The 19,070-nt window shown below is 48.0% G+C and overlaps 1 protein-coding gene across 2 annotated transcripts in view; it reads left to right on the top strand.

Annotated features, from left to right (window-relative positions):
- jarid2b (jumonji and AT-rich interaction domain containing 2b) overlaps positions 1-19,070 on the top strand; it is a 136,300-nt gene that overhangs the window by 99,492 nt on the left and 17,738 nt on the right. For both annotated transcript variants that reach the window (XM_061253763.1, XM_061253764.1), the window contains exons 5-7: positions 5,741-5,917; positions 11,368-11,546; positions 16,541-17,690. In XM_061253763.1, the coding sequence (XP_061109747.1) occupies positions 5,741-5,917; positions 11,368-11,546; positions 16,541-17,690 (1,506 nt within the window). The remainder of the gene's footprint in view (positions 1-5,740; positions 5,918-11,367; positions 11,547-16,540; positions 17,691-19,070) is intronic.

The following is a 19,070-nucleotide window of genomic DNA, read 5'->3' as shown; positions in this document are numbered from 1 at the left end:
GGAATGTAAATCGGAGGAGATATAATCCGTAATCCTCTTGCGTTCTCTGCCGTGGTTTTCCACACAATGTTATTGAAAAGATTCGTTTTCCCTCTCTCTCTGATGCGCGGTGACAGAGAGGAGGCTCTTTCAGGTGCGTCGCCACTCGGAATCGCTCCTAGCGTTAGCGCCCTGCCTCGTCTAATGGCGGAAATGGCAGCTGAATAATGCATCGGCTGATTCTAACCGAGCGGCTAACCCAGTTTGTGGGGGTCGTCCCCTTTTTCTGACGCTCCGCGGTGGCTATGCTAACTGCTGGCAGCATCTCTGTCCAGTGTAGGAGAACTATCATTTTAAGCCACTACTGATTTAGAAAATGTTGTTTACTAGGAGTCACGTGCTCTCCGCGAAGTCAGTGTTTTGATTTAGTTTCAACACAGTCGGATATGCAGTATGTATTTTGTTTGAAAAAGATATAATGGGTGTGTTCCGCCTTAATTACGATCGGTTCTGTCTAAGAAAAGCATATGTAATTGGTGATTCTGAAGGCCTGCTGGTTTTGAATCTTGAGGCCCAGCTGGCCCAGAGTCCAAGCTGCTGGTCACACTGCATGGAAGTCATAAGCATGTCACATGTTCTCTGCTGAAAGAGAGTGTCACCCGAGGCATGTCTTCATCTCTCTCTCTCTTTCTCGCTCTCTCTCTCTCTCTCTCTCTCTCTCTCACCCACTCACCCACTCACCCACTCACCCACTCACCCACTCACCCACTCACTCACTCACTCACTCACTCACTCTCTCTCTCTGTCTCACTGATACACTCTCCCTCTCACCCTCTCCTCCCTCTCTCTCTCTCTCTCTCTCTCTCTCTCTCTCTCGCCTGTAATACAAAATTCATAACGGAGCGAGGCCTTATTTCCGAGTCCAGAAAAAAGATGACAGGCACTTACCGGTTTTGGGTCTCCAGCCACGAACAGTCAAACCACGCCTTCCGGATAGGCACCCTCTCCCTCTGGAGGTCCGGTCAGGAGCCTCTCACCACCAGCCCCCCTCCCCACCACCCTCCGCCTGAGGGCTGGAGGCCTCAATGCTGTGCTGCCTGTTTGCCATTTCTTCCCTGACCTTTCCCCCTGCCACATGAGAGCAGAGTAATTGCAGACATTTTCTCAATTAACCGGGTCATTTTCAAAGTTGATTACCGGTGGCCTTTGTTTGTTTGTTTTATAAATCACCCCTGGCCTTTTTCGTCTCAGGAATCTTGCTGTCGGCTGCTAGAAAGCTGGCATGGATATTCACGTATATACACAGTGGTGTGGGGAAGGATAAAGGGTAGAATAAAACATTCATACTCCCAGTCTTGTGGAACTTCAGTCTGCCGTGGCCTGGTTGTGGGACTGCTATGTACGACTCGATGTAAAATAAACACATTTTTATTAGGTTTGAATTAAATGTCTCCCCAGCCTGTCTGAAGTGAATGCTGTATATTATACATTTTACAGCTTGTACTTCTAACCGATACTAGCTTATTTTTACACTATAGCAAGGCGTTGTCTGTAGTCTGTTATTTATGGAGTAGTTTAGGTAGCCAAGCTTGTGTTTGTTCTTTGTCCTGATTACACACATGCACACACAATCGCACAGCATTGTGTGTGATTGTATTTTATTGTATCTCCCCTCAGCGGATGTTATGAAGTGGCCTTTGAGCCGGTGGGATTTGTGCTCAACTATACCGCGCATGTGCGTTCACACCTAGCACACACACATTCACACGTGCGAGTAAAGCTTTGCAAGATGGAGAGGTGCTACACCCGTCATTGAAACCCATTACTACATTTAAATAACATTAACCATCGCCTTTCATCTCTCCCCCCATACATGTCCTCCAGTTGAAAAAAGGCCTTCCTCCATTAGCATTCGTTTGATTTAAATGCAGGTCTGATCATTAATTCAGATGTTCTGTATAAATTCATCCATCTTTGTACAACCCTTTCTTTTTATTCTGAATTCTAACGTTTGGACTCTGTGAAACTAATTGTAGCTTTACTGTACATTTAATTTCAGGTTACTGTACGTGGCACAATGAAGGTTAGTTAAATTTATCCACTTCTGAATAGAACTTTAGCGTAGACGATAGATAATATATTGGTAGTAATTAACATTTATGCATTTTGAATATTAAATATTTTATTATCGGTGAATTTTAGCTGTACTTGGATTATCTACTGAAAAATACATTGTTTTGGACCACACGACTTGTCTGGTTCATGCAGTTTGTCTTTGCTGTGGTTCAAAATGTGTTTTTCACCAAATATGCCCCATATTCACGTTGTATTTGCTAGCCCTTTGAATGTTTTTTTCTGCTTTCATCAAAAACTTGGATATAGTGTAAATATGATATTACTTTATTTCACTTGAAGATTATTTGCTTGCCCAGGTATCCTTCTCATGAAAGCATTTGAAATGTTAGCAGTGGAAACTGCCAGCCTCTTGAGCCTTAATGGCTCCGTGCTTGGCAGTGTAACGGATCCCTGTTGCTTTACGCTATTTGAGCCCTGAAATGACCCCCTCCCCTGTCTAAGAATGTATTCCCAATGTATGGGAGTGATGAAGGCTTGATACCAGGGGGTGGGAGCTGAGACGGATCGTATCGCCTCGAAGGTCCCTGTTGGCCTTCGGACAAAGAAGACTTCTCTGTTACCTGGATTTCCTGCCCTCCCCTCTCCACCAAACCCCCCACAGCCCAGGGGGTCACGACCCCTCCGGGCCCCCCGTCTGATTAACAGGTCACATGCCGAAGCCAGGGGTCGGACCCGACGCCCTAACCCGCCGGTCATCCGACCCACCTTTTCCCCGTTTCCCCCCCCCCCCATACACGACTGCGGAAAACCTGGCCTTTATGGGTTTTTCAAAAGATAATTAATCGTCCACACTAACTGGGCGGCTGTTTTTATTTTTTATTATTATTATTATTATTATTATTATTTTATTATTATATTTTTAGTTTTAATCAGACAGGGAGAAAGCAGAGAGCGTAACAGAGAATTGTTCACAATTCTGAACGTGCCATTGCAGGGATCAACCCCCACCCTCTCAGCCCTATCGAGGGACTTGTATAACCATAACCATTTAGAGTTCACCCAGAAAAGAAAGTATTTTTCCACTTACCCAGAGTACGATCTATCCATCCTGATGGTTCCGCTGAGGTGTGACGAATCTTCTCTATTTGACTTTTTCGATGCGGTTTGCAGTCATATACAGTAACAGAGCTCTATATAGCAGTCTACTCATTTTCTGGCAAAAGATGTATGTTTGAAAAGCTCACAGCAATATATCTTTCCAAATAATGCCAGTTCCTCTCGAACATCAACTATTTTAATTGAGAATAGTTTGCCAGCTGTGTCCATGCAAAGTTTCCCCCAAAGCACCTTTGAGGTGAAAGGGTGAACTGCCCCTTTTAAGGTGCAAGATCACAAATATGTGATTAGCATGTTCTCAACTGAATATTCCGATACTGATGTACCAATCACTACTGGTAATTCAGAGCAATTGAGTTCTATAAGACTGAGTTAGAATTCTGAAAGAACATTCCAGAAACTGTTCTCTTCAGAGGGTTAAGAGGCATCCGCGCATAAGACCACCCCACGTCTTGCGTGTGGCTCTTTTTAAAGGTCTCCTCTTATGGAAACTGACATTTCCCCTACTATGTGGATTATAAAGGAGTTGAAGGTGTTATGAAAACACTGAATATCAAGTATCAGAATGCAAAACCTACAATTCGTATGAAGAAAACGTGCATTTAAACGAGCCGTTTGGAATTCCGTGAGGTAGTGACATCGCAACGATATGCTCGTTCACTGTCAACACGGCCTTGTAGCCGAAACAAATCCAAGCACTCAACAACGTTCAGTTCATTGGAGCTAGCTCAGAACAGACATCTTATGGATATCATGATGACTCGTTGGAAGCAACGTGCACCTAAAATAAAACGCCGGAGAGGTGTACGACACACAACCTTTTAAGGTGCAGAAGGAGCGTTTCCCCGCCAGAGCGCCCCTTGTGGTTTAAGCCGATCCCACGCCCCACAGTCGCCTCATCCGTAGACTGCTTTAACGAGTGCATCGTTAGCGGCGGACAGAGATATAAATGCAGATTTACAGCTGACTAATGAGTTCAGGTTTATGGAGGCTGGCTCGTGAACGCAGTGCATCGCTGGTTAATTTATGGGACCGTTCCTATATGTGAGTAGACTACGATAATTGTTGCGCTGCGTGAAAGTGGCACGCACCCCGTTCCTTAGGGGGCTTGAGCCCTCAGACTGGTGCGATCCGAGCTCTTGCTCCACGTCCAGAAATTTTACGGGCGTTTCTGTTTTTAAAGGTCTGCCTCTGAGCAGTGCGGGAAGACAAGCAAATATCAACACTAACGTCTCCGTTGCCTCATCACAGTGGCGATTATTTCTGGTTTATCGCACGACGTCACAGACTGACGAAGCGCTCTTGAGGAGCTCTTTATATCGAGGCGGAGAGAAATGTTGAGTGCAAGGAGAGCGTGACTCGCATTTTCTCCGACAGCACCCTGGTGTTCAGGGTTAAACTCCCCACCCGACTCCCCCTGAGAAACTTCTATTCCCACTTTAAGGACGACCTTTTCCCACTATGGAAAAGGCAGGGAGGCACGTATTCCACTGCACCTACAGCCTACAACATGCTGTGACACAAATCGATGTCGGAACGAAGCTCCGACTCCCTTAAATGCCCTGCATCGCGAGCTTAGGTTTTGGCCCCACTGCAAGGGTAGCAAATTGGCATGGTTTTTTTTTAGGAGGGCAGGAACCGCGGTGCGAGATGTAATACAAATGGATTATTACCCTGCTAAACTGATAACCGGATTAGCTGAGGTGAAACGAGTTTCGCGGTCGAACGCTGCCTCTTTTGAAACACTCTTCTTAATCTTTTAGATTTCAGTTTTGATCGCGTTTGACAGAAAACGCCAAGACTAATTTGCCATACGCAGTCCTTTCCAAGGTACCGTCACCGCGGAGCGGAATTCAAATAACGCATTATATTTCTTCCAATATATATTCTCTTCCTGTGGGATCGTAATGCGCTCGGCCACATTTATTATTCCCAGCGTCAGCTTGGCGAAGGCCTGCGCTTGCGAGAGTCGGATGTCGAACGTGTTGGCGGTGAGGGAGTACATTCTCGGCGGAGTCTATTGTGTAAGTGATACAGAAAACACAGTGTTGGGGGATCTTTCTCGGTAAAAGCGGTGTCTTTTATTTGGGAGAGTGCATAATCCCATTTAAGTTTTAAAGCAGCAGATTTGGGGGGGATTAGAATTCCAGCGCGGTGCAGCTTATGCGCTTGTTCTGTCAGCTGAGCAGATTTCCTGAAGAGAGGGGGGAGAGCCTTCTCCTCTTTCAACCCCAGTCAGGCTGTTTCCATCTCTCCTTGTTTTTTAAGGTGTCCCTCTTTCTTCCTCCCCCTTTTTCCCCTCTCTTGTCCTCCCTTTTCCAAATCCCTTCCCCTTCTCTCTTTTACCCCACCCTCTCGCTCTTCTCTTCTATCTAATTGTATGGCCCTACCTCTACCCCTCTTTTTTTCTCTCCCTGGATCCCTTCCTTCTACCTCTTTCGCTCCTCCTTTCCTTAACCTTGATGCCTCATCCTGTTCTCTCTCTCCCTCTCTCCCCCTCTTCTCCTTTCACCTCTCTCTGTGCCCCCCCCCATCCACTCCCATCTCTCCCCCCACTGCTCGTTTACAGGGTCGGCGGCGTTGCCCAGCAACATGGCGTACTTCGGGAGCTCCCAGGACGAAGACGAGCTGGAGGATGAGGAGGAGTGCGAGGAGGCCAAGCCCGCAGCCTGCGTGCCGTCCACATCCTGCCAGTCCACGCCGCGGAAGGGCAAGCCCCCGGGGAGGCCGGCCATTAACGGACACGGTACGCCGCCGCGCGGTCAGAGCGAAGGCCCGTCTGCACCCAGACCGAGAACTATAACAATAACAATAACTATAACCGTAACTATTAACACGTCCTTTCAAAAATCTTATAACTCAAGTGGAGTCCGCAGCAGAACTATAGCAACGATGATAGCGGTGAACCATACCGTTGGGCTCACTTTCAGAGTGTTTTTTTCTAGCTGCATGAGCGATAACACTGGCAGCCAATGAAAACCCATCAAAATTTTATGGGTGTCAAGTTCAAAATGGTGGATGACATAGCCGATAGGCTATTTACAGAACGTTATAGTTATAGTTCTTGTTGTGGAATGCGGTAGGTGCCAGGTTCTTGGTGTAGATGCTACTTTGCAGTGATAGGAAATCTCTAAATCTCTCAAGATCATGCCATCACATTCTTTCTTTTCTCTCTTGAACCTAAATGGTTGACCTGGCTGCTAACAATACCAGTCAATGAAACACACACTCAACTGAAACCACAGCTCGTTGGTTTTCAGAATTTCCTCTGGGTTACGCCCCATGGACTACCCATACGTGTCCTCGCCATATTGTTTCTCTGACGATAAGCAGCCACGTTTAATATACACAGGTTTACCTTCACAACTGTCATTTTGTGACCGAGAAACATCGTGTTCGCGAGTATTGAGATCTGCGGCCGTCCCCTCCAGCCTCCCATAACCGTCCCCTCCCACGCAAAGACTGCGGATCTCTCCGGAAGGCAAGGAGCCGATTCCACTCCAATTAGCACTTAGCGGGAAGCGTGGTAACAAGGCGTTCCTGATTCGGGCAGACAGCTGCGGCAGGGGAGAGGACGGCTGCTAGGAGATACTTCCTGCGACACGCCCCAGAAGGGGCTCGTGGGAAAAATGGCGTTAGGTGTGAATTTACAGTGCCAGTTAGCAGGTGTGTTAGGGGGATTTGCTTATTCAACATGTCATGTTAAAAAACTAAATAATCTGTCAGCGGTAATGAAAGCGAATCTGCTGTTGGTTCGGTGCGTGGTTAGTCAGCGTTCACTGAGGATGGGGGGTATCGAATTCTGACACAGTCAAAGGTAGAGTGGTGGGCATGTTATTACGCAGCAGACCTGGGTCAGATACATGGTTGTTTTGTGTTGAAATACTTTTCTGTGTGCGATTTGTTCTTGCAATTCAGCCAGCCAAGAGGTCCAGAAGGCGGGGTTTGCACTTGTTGAGAGTATTGCATAGATTCCCAATACGTCAGACAATATTAGCTATTTAACGGTGGTCTCCAGAGACAGTTGAGTTTAAAATGGTCAGAGGTGTTGACTGTTGCACTTAGAATCTTCAGCCAGAACCAGAGAGTTTGTGATTGATTCAGGCCCTATTCTGTGATTTTATACTAGACTTGGGGTTGGGCTGGACCTTTGGACCTAGCACCACATGAGCCATTGTAGGCTAGGCTAGGCTAAGCTAAGCTAAGCTCCTTATAAAAGTGACATAGGCTAATGGATGCCACAGAGCCAGAGGGGAAAAATCTACAGGGGACTGTGATGGAAGCAGCCATCAATAGGAAAATCAGGTTTCTAGGAAAATTTATACATTCTTTTTGACTGAGCTGCAAATGAAAGCGTGGGATTTTAAAATGCAAATGCAGCAGCAACATTATGGCAGATCAGACGTGCCAGGGTGTGTCTACTGTACTGTCACACTTCTTAAAGTCGGGTTCAAACTGGGTCGGGCTTTCAAAATGCTGCAACACACAGGCAGGATGGGTTCAGGCTGAAAAACATGCAGACACATTTGCATCTGCCTTGCTTTCCTGCTTCAGGCGGATTGGGTGACTGCAATTCTTATCTTATCCTATTTGAAAACAAACCCAGGGAAAGTGTTTTGGTAGACTCATGAGGTATTGGAGTGCGCTCTAGACATTTTCATACATCTAGCTGAAACCTTTCCCTGTGGTTTAAACCAGGAATGCTGCGCTGTGGAGACTGTCTACACTGATTTGGGGACGGTTAGCATGTGGTCATAGTGCGGTCAGCGTCTTGTCATCTTCTGCGCAAGCTCAGTCCTTTGATTTGGGACTGGCGTTTGCTCCCTTAGCCTGCGGCGGCTAACCGGACGGCACTGAAAAGCAGTGAAAAAGTCGACCAGCAGCAAGCAGCGCTCGTAGCTCATGCTCGCAAGCCCCTGGAGCTCTTTATCCTGGATTACGGGAAACAAAAGGAGAGGCGAGAGCTTCTATAACACCATATCCCCCAGCTGTACACGTCTGCCTCTCCGCCATGAAGATGTCAGCCTTGACCCGCCCGAGGTGAAGTAGATGAGCGTCTAGCTGTAGCAACACGCACCACCGGCGTCTTCAGCTTCTCCGCCCCCACGCCTCTTAACCCTGCGCGAATACCAACACCGCCCCCCGCTCGCTCATGTGCCTGTACGCACGTGCACACGTACACATAGGCTTGCCTATACAACAAAAACGTACGCAAATCAACCTGCTGAGGTCGGAGGCAAGTTGAAACCACTTCCCCTTCTATGGGGCTCGTGAGCTTCGTACAGCAGCGGAACAAAAGTATTGATTCGCCGGGGGATTCGATTGACTTCCTCTCCCGGCGCCAACGCACGTTTCACGCTTATGACTGATATTCCTTTCTCTTTGGTGTTAAGCGGTAAGTGTTTTGCTTAATCGGCTTTCCTCCTTTCAATTCGCTCCAGTTGTAGACGCGTTGCTCTCTCGCCGAAGACACTGCTCATGTCCTCTCTTGCCTGCTCTCCCCGTCTCGCACTTTGGACCAGACCTAACCAGACTAGTCGTTTTGGATTCAAATACTACTGAGCTTGTCTGGTTTATTGGAACCTATATAATACTCTCAGAAATTGCAAACCCTGTCTTCCGGTCCTCTTGGTTGGTTCAGTCGAACCAGGGAAGATGATATCGTGCACAGAAAAGTACTTTTTAAGTACAATTACGTATTTGACCAATTCGACCATTTACTCCCATTTTAAACCTCCCAAACCCTCGGCCTAAGTACAGACTTTCCCTCTGTTTCACCATTGAAAGGGCCGCCATTTTTCTTTTCTTTTTTCTTTTATATTTTTTAGGCCTTTTTCAGCTTTATTGAACAGTATACAGTATAGAGAGACAGGAAGAATGGGAGCGAGAGAGAGGGGAAGACATGCGACAAATGTCAGACGGTCGGATTCGAACCGCTGACCTCGCGGCTCGCAATGAGCATGCGGTCAGTGCTCTACAGGCTGCACCACCGAGACGCCCCGAGCGCCGCCATTTTAAGCCACCCAAACCCTTGGCCGACCCCACAGGCGAACCCGCCAACCCCGTGAGTTCAGGCGCGGTGCTCGCCGCCTCGCCTTCTCTGGAGCGTCCGTAGCGATCGGCCGCTCGCGGCGTAACTAAAGCTCCGCTCCGCTCCGGGCAACGTCCCTCCTGCCCTGAAACCTGTCCCCGAAACCGGAGAGGGAGGGAAGCTGCAACCGGACCGCGCCCGCCGCCGTCACCTGACCCACCCCGCTGAGACGGATCGCTGAGCGTCCTCTCCGCGCTCGCTCCGGGACACAAAATGGCACCCCGGCCCTGTTGGCCCGCAGCTGGGTTACACGCAGTGCCAGCCAGCTCTGTTTCAGTTGTAAACAGGTGTGCGAGGTCACCGAAGGATCGCTCCTTCTGGCCCGGGAGAAGATATTACAGACCTGGGCTTGTGACCAGAAGCGGGTGGTTTTCAAATCCCTCGTAGCTTTACTTACTGTAATAGCCATCTGGTTAATTGCCTGAAGTGTCAATATTTTTACTACACAATTGCATACGCTATATTTAATATAGATTTTTTGCTCTTTCATTACAATTTTCGGAAGTTTTGCTTTGTGGAGAAATCGATTTGATATTAGACATGTTACTGTGAACTATGCTCAGAGTAGACCACCTGGTGGTACCAAAAGCAACCCAAAAACCCATACTTTCCGCAATGCAGACATGGTCACCATTTCAATATAACAACCCTGGTCATGAATCTCAGCAGTAAACGAAGTAGGAAGCCATTTTGTTTTATTGGCTGAGATTCCTACTAAGCTGGAGAGCTATCGGAACAACAATACCAACAGTCATCTTCAAAGAAATAAATAAATAATAACCATCTGTGGGACCTTGTGTATGACCCAGTTGTGCGTGCAAATAGCCCTCTGTTTATCAAGCGACCGGAGCTGTCTGCTTTCTGCTGCGAAAGCTAAAACCGTCTGAATGCGCTAGGGTGCACGTATGGGGGCTGCGGCTAGCCTTTAGGCCGGAGCACTCGCCGAGGTGTGTCAGAGTCCAACACACCGCCAAAAACACCCAACCTTTCCCCAAACAAATCCACAGGCTTTTCTTCATGTCAACCCCAGTCTGCCATGGAACTAAGCTGCTAGGAACCAGAACGTCTGTACAAGCTCTGCAGCTACAGAGGACTGCTTTCATTAAAAAGTAACCTTAAAAAGTACCATGAGTTCATTTTCATTTCTGTTTTAACTTTTTATTTGGTTTATGGCTGGGTAGATGCTTCCATGTACATGCACTGTGCACTGCCAGTAAAATATATGCATTTTGACACATCAGAGATGTTTGAATATTTGGTAATACATTTTGACGCATACATTTTGACGCAGACTTATTTGCATTTGGTGTCCAGTTGAAAAATAGCAGGATGTTGGGAAGTGAACTGAGTTGTGCATTACCAGACAAACTTTATTCGTTTGAAATCAAATTGGCTTGGTGAAAGCTGTATATACAACTGCATTTCAACTGAACTACTTTAAACTTTTCAGAGGTCTTGCGAAAACACTGCATAATATTTAGTATGATTTTCTGTATGTAAGCAAAAGCAATCCTCAGTAATTGCAACGAGAGCCTCTCGAGCTTGTATAGACCTGCTGGTTTCCAGTCAGCTGTGTGTAGGTACACATTGCCTACTGTAAGACCTGGGTCAAATAATTGTTTTGGACTGAAAGACTGCAGCAAGTGCGGGAATCGTTTTTGCATGACGAGGCGAGGGCAGTCCCGCCATCTGAAACTCCCTCGCTGCGATGCTAGCGTGTGACCTGTTCCGCACTGCATTGTGGGGCTGCCAGCCACAGGTTCAGCCCCAGACCGCAGAGTGCATCTCCAAGTCACCGCTCTCCGTGTCGGTTTCCTGTTACAGTTGGCCGTTTGTGCTCCTGCTCTTCCCCCGTCACGTGCTAACCTTCCACCCCTCTCTCTCTCCCTCTCTATCTGTATCTCTCTTCTCTCTCTGTCTCCCTCTTTCTCTCTCTCACTCCTTGTGACTCCATGTGTTGTGTTTCTTTGTCTTTGCGCTTTGTGTAGGCTACTTTTTTTTTTTTTTGGTTTTCCTTGTTCTGCATTATATGACCTGTGATGTTTAGTTGCAGTCTCACAGTAAATGTGGCTTAAAACTAAAAACTCTCCCTCTACCCTTTTCAGTGTTCAACGGCCACAGCCGAGCCGTGCGGGAGAAGGACTCCACCCACAGGCCCAGAGTGAAGGAGGCCACGCCGGTGAAGGAGAGGAGTGAGAGAGCAGAGGCGCGGAGGGAGCAGTCTGTACACCCGGCGGCCAGCAGCTTCCCCTACAGACGGTCTGCAGAGGAGCTCCGCAAGCAGGTACAGTAGACCCCGTGTGTTTATGAGCACCAAGCACCTCTCAGTACAGTACACCATTTACCCAGAGTACACACCCACACACACACACACACACACACACACACACACACACACACACACCAAGCACCTCTCAGTACAGTACACCATTTACCCAGAGTACACACACACACACCCACACCCACACCCACACACACACCCACACACACACCCACACACACACACACACACACCAAGCACCTCTCAGGTACAGTACACCATTTACCCAGAGTACACACGCACACACACACACACACACACACACACACACACACACCAAGCACCTCCCAGGTACAGTACACCATTTACCCAGAGTACACACACACACACACACACACCAAGCACCTCTCAGGTACAGTACACCATTTACCCAGAGTATACACACACACACACACACACACACACACACACACACACACACACACCAAGCACCTCTCGGGTACAGTACACCATTTACCCAGAGTACACACACACACCAAACACCTCTCAGGTACAGTACACCATTTACCCAGAGTACACACACACACACACACACACACACACACCAAACACCTCTGATGTACTGTAGGCTCTGCATCTTGTACACCCCACAGGTATGGTAGACCATGTGTACCAACATCCACAGAGAAAGTATTCTCAGATACATGTATCAAGTTAAGAGATTTGCCTTAGTCCGAGGTGGGAATTGATCCCCTGCCTCTCGCTCATCCAAAGATTTTGTACACAAATGCGTTACCAGTCAACTGTATGTACACCATACACACTATGTCCAGTGGGTTCAATTAATGTGGCTTGTGGGTTAACACAAGTGACTATATATCTGTACTATGAAGTTTCAACTTTCATTTCACACAAAACTTTTGACCATTATGTCCCCTTTTGTACAAATTATTGAGTATAATAAATTTATAATGAAAAAACAGAAGTCAAGTTAGTGTATTGAAATGACTCATTATAGTACGGTAAATAGCACACTGCTACAGTGCACATACAATAGTGTGAAAATGGAAAGGTGAGAACACTTCGGTTACAGCGTGAAAATCAGGGAGACAAATCCGTGCTTATTTCAGGCCGCTGGTACGGAGGGGAGTCGGCGCTTTGGCGTGAAACCGCGGAGTTCAAAGTCGGGTCTCCCCACTCCCCCGCACCGTGTTACAGGTCCAGCCCCAGATAAATTTAGCCGAGCTGTGAAAAGCGCCGGCCGGTCCAAGGGCGAAGCGCACTTTAAGGGATACGGTGGAGGGAGAAGTTTTGGCACGGCTCAAAAAACGCACGCCGCTGACTAAACCACATTAGCTGATAAAGAGAGCCATGGCTTCCCCCCTCTCCTCGCCGTCTCGTTTCGACTCGGAAGACCGGGCGCCGGTGCCTGGGCCCGTCGCGGTTCCCCCCCAGTAACTCATTAATTAAACGAACGATGAATCTCGGTGAGCAGGGAGAGCGAAGACAAATTGGTTGAAGTTATCGCCCTTTGTTCTCTCGCCTGCTCACGTGTTGCTCCGACGGATTTTTCCATCCTTGGCAACGGGGCTCCAGTCATTTGGAGGGATTAACGTTCTCCGGCAGCTGGGGGGGAGAGTCTCCTCTCCGGAGCGCGGTGGGAAAGCCGGAGCAAAACGGGACACGTACGCGCGCTGTCTCCGTAATGCTATCGCATCGCCTTGCATAAAGGGATAAATGAGATCTCTAAATTGCTTGTATTTACAGTAGTCAACAGAAATTATTGCTAGTTCAGTGGTAATCTTTTGTAATTATCACTCATTGTGTAGTTATTATTATTATTATTATTATTAGTATTATTGTTATTATTATAACAGCTGAAGAGGATAATATCCTTAAGTAGCACTAATGCTGCAATAACAATAAAATAGCAACGTAATGCTGTTGACATATGTTCGATCTGCGAGGCATATGTTGACCTATATTCTCCTCCTTTAAAGAATAGTGGAAAGCTTTATTCGTGAAGTGCTTGGCCTTTTCCTGTAGCAGTGCGTTGAGGGCTGGGCAGAGGCGAGCAGAGCGCGTACACGGTTCAGCAGCCCCCCGTGATGTACATGACGGACGGCCGGGGGCCACAGAGTGCGACCGAGGCGGGGGGCGCGTGGGGGGGGTGACCGTGTCGGGCGCGAGCCGCTCCGTTTCGGTCGCCGTGGCTGCGGCGGAAGGGTTAAGCTCTCCCTCCCAGGGCCGGCGGTCTGCAGATGTTTGGCGTTAATCTTCCCCGCTATCCTGCAGCTGGGCTATAGCAACACATGATGTCATCCGTCCTCGTCTTCTCCCTCGCTCTCCTTGCTCACATGCGGCCGATTCCGCTCCCGAGCCCTGCCTGCTTTCCTTTCCTTTATTCCTTTTTAACCCCCCCCCCATTCCTCCTCCTCCTCGTCCATTTCTATTTCTACGTCTTTTTCAGTCAGTCTTCTGTAGCCTGGCAGTCAGTCATGTTAGTCTTCGTAACCTGCCTCCAGCCACTGTATCCCCCCCCCCCACCCATCCTCGTTCACCCCCCCGCGCTTCTCTCTGTGGTTGAGGGCGAGTGAGGGGGGTTGGGGGGTGTGCCTTCTAAGCGAGCTTGCCTGGGCACGGGCTTGTGACAAGCTCTGCAGCTGCGAGGGATCTCGCTTGCAGTAGACCAAACAACTGCGACGCGAGACCACGCTCACGTGTGCCAACTCTCAGGAGGCTCGTAGGGTAATGCCAGTGAGCCCTCTAGTGGCGGAAGAGCGTAGGCTCCTCGCTTCGCTGGTGAACCTGAGCCGTATACGGCACGGAAAGGTTTGTGACCTACAAGACAGCGTGCTTATCCAGAGGCTCACAATGTCACTAAGTAAAACTGGCCTGTTTGGAGGGAGTATGTGTCCAGTTTGATGTTGAATCCTGGATTGTTCAGGGTTAAAGTAAACCTCTCATGAAGAGTTTTCATCTTGACAAAAAATGTTGATTCTACAGTCAAATGCAATTGTTACCAATGCTAGTTTATTTCAGTGTCCAGCTGAAAGCAGAGCAGATACAGGCCCCATGTATCGATGGATGCTGTCCTACTAATTATACGGTGGTTTTGTTGATCTTTGACCTGTTCTGTTCTGTAATTAGCCTTTCTCAGAGATAGTAGTTTTTATAGCAGTATATTTATCATGTTTTTTGTTGGTTATTCAAATCTTCTGCAGTACTGGAAAAAAAATTTCTCTCACACTCTCTTCCTCACACACACTCTCTCTCTCTCTCACACACACTATTTTTTATTTTATTTTATTTTTAAATAATTTTTCAAAGTTTAACTGTCCAGTAAAACCTCTCAGTATCAGTGCCAGTAATGTAAGCACTGTCATCTCCCTTGGGTCGAGGTGACTTGAAGGGTGTAATGCTCAACACAGTTTGTGGTTCTCACAGGATCATAGGAGCCTGTGCTCCTATCTGGGCCCCACTGTCTGAAAGGTAGTGTTTTCGCAGCACACTGTTAGCACCTCCGCGTGTGAGGACTACAAAGGTCTGAGGATCTCAGCGTGGGGGCTGTCACCATGAACACGAGCGAGGATGGAGACCGGGCACAGGAGAAGTGTTAAAATGGTGTTAAAGTTAAGCTTTCCCTGTAAGAAAGGTGGCCGTTAACATACTGTAGCCAGTGCTTGCATTGGGGCTCGTGTGTTTTTCTACTGACAGAAATGACTGTTCGCTCTCTTTATCTTTGAATAATGTTTCTCTGTATCCTGTAACTGCTCAGTAGTAGACAGACCTGTCCCACCTTGCCTTTTTCCCCCCAAACAGTTTTCGTTATTTTCTTTCTCCAGCGGACTGTTCAGGGTGGCCCACCTGTCTCTGTATAACTTCTATCTGCCATCAACCTCTCAAAAATGAACACACTGTGAATATAAAATAACTAAAGTGATATTCATGTACTTGTGGGTCTCTACCCAGCCCAGGGCTAAGATCAGCTGAAGACAGAAAAACTCTGGTGTAGTCTCTACAGTGTTTTTATGTTACAGTGCTAATTATGCGACAGGTTGAACAGGATTCAGTAGAAAAGCAGGAAATATTCGAGTAGCACCTTCAGTGACTGTGACAGACTTTCTAATCGCTGATGCACTGCATAGTGAAAGTTCCTCGAAGACTCTGGATGTGTGATGGCAAGGTTGATGCTTCCTAACACATCTGCAGGAGAGACTTTTTCATGCTTTTTTTCACACCATGAATTGCAATATCAGTCAGAAAAATCAGTTTTTTATTGTCCTCAACTATTTTAAGCTAGTTAAAACATGCAAGAAAACTACATGGAAACGGGTAAAGGGTTGATTTTTTTAGCCATTTTTCAGTGAAATCATATTTTCCTTTTTATATATAGATACTCATGCGCACATTTTTTTTTTTTTACTGGTTTCTTCTGTCTCAATGTATTCTTTGACAGCTGTGTTAATAAGCAACTCAAGTTTATGTCCCAACACCCCCTTTATGTCAAGGCTTTTTATAAATAAATCTATTAGAACTCTTTGTCAGTTTAGAATACATAGTTGGTTTATTGAGGAATAATAGGGCAGTTTTGCTCTTTGCTCGTCATCCACACGAAATGGTTTTTAGCTTTTGTATGCGGAGCTACAGATCCAAAGCAATTAAATGATCATAACGGCTGTAATTCTTTCAGCGTTGGAATCGTTGGAGTTTTAATTAGGGCACAAGTTCTTCCTAACGATCGTCTGAGCGCTGTGCATCTGGTCTAATTGAGGAGCCAGAATATCTCCCCCTGTCTTTGGCAATAAAACAGGTGGCAGATTGCAGCGATGCTTTAACCATGCTTTATACCTGTTTTTAAACGGAGCATATCTCTACTGCAGAATAATGTGAGGACAACATGGTGGACTTCATGAAATGGTGTGGAATATGTCGGGTATTTTTTCACCATGCTTATTGCCAAGAGGTATGTAGTGTGGTACTTCTTAATTTATCTCTCTTTTTTTCTTACCCGGCAGGTCTCAAAAGTAAACGGACTCACGCGGGCATCATCCACACATGCGCCCAGTGCCAAAAAAACAAAAGACTTCCGACCGCCGTCCAAAACTGTGAAGTACACAGCCACCGTGACCAAGGGCCACGTCACCTACACCAAAGCAAAGCTGGTCAAAAAAACCAAACTCCACAGCGGCAAGCTGGCGGGCGCCCACCGGCCGCAGCACCACAGCAGCAACCACCTGCGCCCCAGCGGCAGCGCCCACCATCGCCTCCACCTCTCAGGAAAAGCCCAGAGTAGCAATGCAAAAACACGCAAACAGGTGCTATTGTCCAACGGCGTGCACAAAATGGCCGACGGGGCCGGGGTAAGGGTCAACGGCCGGCTCAACGGGAGGTGTCCCGAGGAGGAGGAGGAGACTGTTCGACCGGGGCGGGAGGGCCTCCGAAACTCCAAACGGCGCTTGGAGGCAGTGGGGGGGTGCGTGTCCAAGGGGGAGAAACCTCTCCTGGGCGGCGCCAAGAAGGCCAAGGTCGAGGCCGTCCCCGTGGAGACGCGGAGCAAGAAGGTGGGTCAGGAGAAGGTCGTCGCCGTGGCCAATGGGCTTGTTGTCCCGGAAACACCTCCGCCCGCTCCTGAGCCCGCCTCAGTCCCCGCCCCTCAGCCCGCCCCCCAGGTCCACCAGCGTCCCAGGCGTTCGACAGCCGGTCGCCGGATGTTCAGCCGCCAAGCACACCTCCACCGAACGCCCACCGCCCCCTCGCCCCCCACAGCCGAGAGCCGCCTCACTACCTCAACCAGCAAGCCCTCCCCCGCCTCCACCCCCGCCCTACACAAACCAGCAGAGCCTAAAGCCTGGGAGAGGAGCAGGGTGCCTCTGGCCACCCTGCCGGAGGCGCCTGTCTTCCGGCCCGGGTCGCGGGAGTTCCAGGACCCCCTGGCGTACCTGGACTCGGTGCGGGCGCGGGCCGAGGCGTTCGGGCTGTGCCGGGTCGTTCCGCCGGGAGACTGGCGGCCCGAGTGCAAGCTGAAGGACGAGATGCGCTTCGTCACCCAGGTGCAGCACGTCCACAAGCTGGGCCGCCGCTGGGGCCCCAACGTGCAGCGGCTCGCCTGCATCAAGAAGCACCTCAAATCTCAGGGCATCGCCATGGAGGAACCCCCTCTCATCGGTGAGACCAAACCGCCACTTATACAAATAATGTGTTATTTAGCTGTTGGTTTTATCTACGGCGACTTATAGCTAATTAGACTAAGCAGGGGACAATCCCCCCTGGAGCAATGCGGGGTTAAGGGCCTTGTTCAACAGCCCAATAGCTGAGCGGGTCTTAACGTGGCTTGAACCACCACCTTGCCTCTATGACAGTCTTCTGATCGACCTGCAATCTATTCTTATTAATCCCTCTTATACAATAGAGACAAGGGGGTAGCATTACACAATCGTTATCAGGCAGCCTTAACAGCCTAGCTTAAAACATCAATATCTAATCTTTTAGGGTGTTTTTTTCCAAGGGCCAGGGAGGATTCGATGGCTGTGTTTTACCCAAAATGCCAGCTGTGTTGTGCTTCGAAAGCATGTGAAGAGTCAGGCTGCTGTCTGCTCACATGACTTAACCTGTTGTAGAAGTGCATGATGGGGAAATATGGATAGGGATATTTGGCATGCCATATTGGGTGATGCGGATTTACATTTGTAAATCAAATTTGTACGATATTTACATTTGTAATAACCACAACCAAGTTTCCGTATTCACAGAAGAAATGCATGAGCTCTAGAAGTCTACTGAGTCTCTGTATAGCTTTGTTTGAGAATTTGCCTGGTGAAAATGATGAATTAAAAAGAATGAAGTAGAGGATGTGATTGCTTCGATCAGGCTACCTTTTTAGCCTGACATTATGACGTAATTTACTGAATCAGCTGCATTAAGTACATCATATGCATTGCAACTGGGTTGGGCCACCATATTGGCCCATCATAATCTTGGTTATAATAATAATTGGTTATGTTACCGATAAGTTTGTTTTGAGGTATCTTTGGCTGTTGCCGATGTCACGTGACACAAATATCGCCATGCGTCCGTAATGCAAAGCCTTAACAGTCTGCTTTTTTGACTCGGTCTGAGGGCTCTTTTAGCAGCCAGAAGTTCTGTAACATTTTGGACATGTCTTTCAAGGTATAACAGACATAACTTTCTGTTTAAAAACGTTAAACCTCTCTGGTATGTTCAATACAGACTGTGCTAAGAGGCACAACACTCACAAGGTCTGTAGGTCTGCTGTCTAAATCATTAAATCTACCCAACCCTGGCTGACTGTTTCCTGTAGAATGGACCGTCTGAACTCCCCACTAAAGAGGGATTATACTCACTCTGCTGAGAGGATCTCTGATGAGATCACACAGCCCACTGCAATGGTCAGCACCTGATCTGGAATCAGTTGCAGGTGCTGCTCCACTCTTATTTGACCTGGAAATGCTATTGCAATACCTGACCTAAGACCAGTGCTATCACTCCCCCTGATGGGGAATCAGCTCTGAGCATCTCGCAGTGCTG

This window comes from Conger conger, chromosome 9 (genome assembly GCF_963514075.1).
Source record: "Conger conger chromosome 9, fConCon1.1, whole genome shotgun sequence".
Lineage (NCBI taxonomy): Eukaryota > Metazoa > Chordata > Actinopteri > Anguilliformes > Congridae > Conger > Conger conger.
Note: the sequence above shows the minus strand (reverse complement) of the source record. Positions and strands in the feature narration are given on the sequence as shown.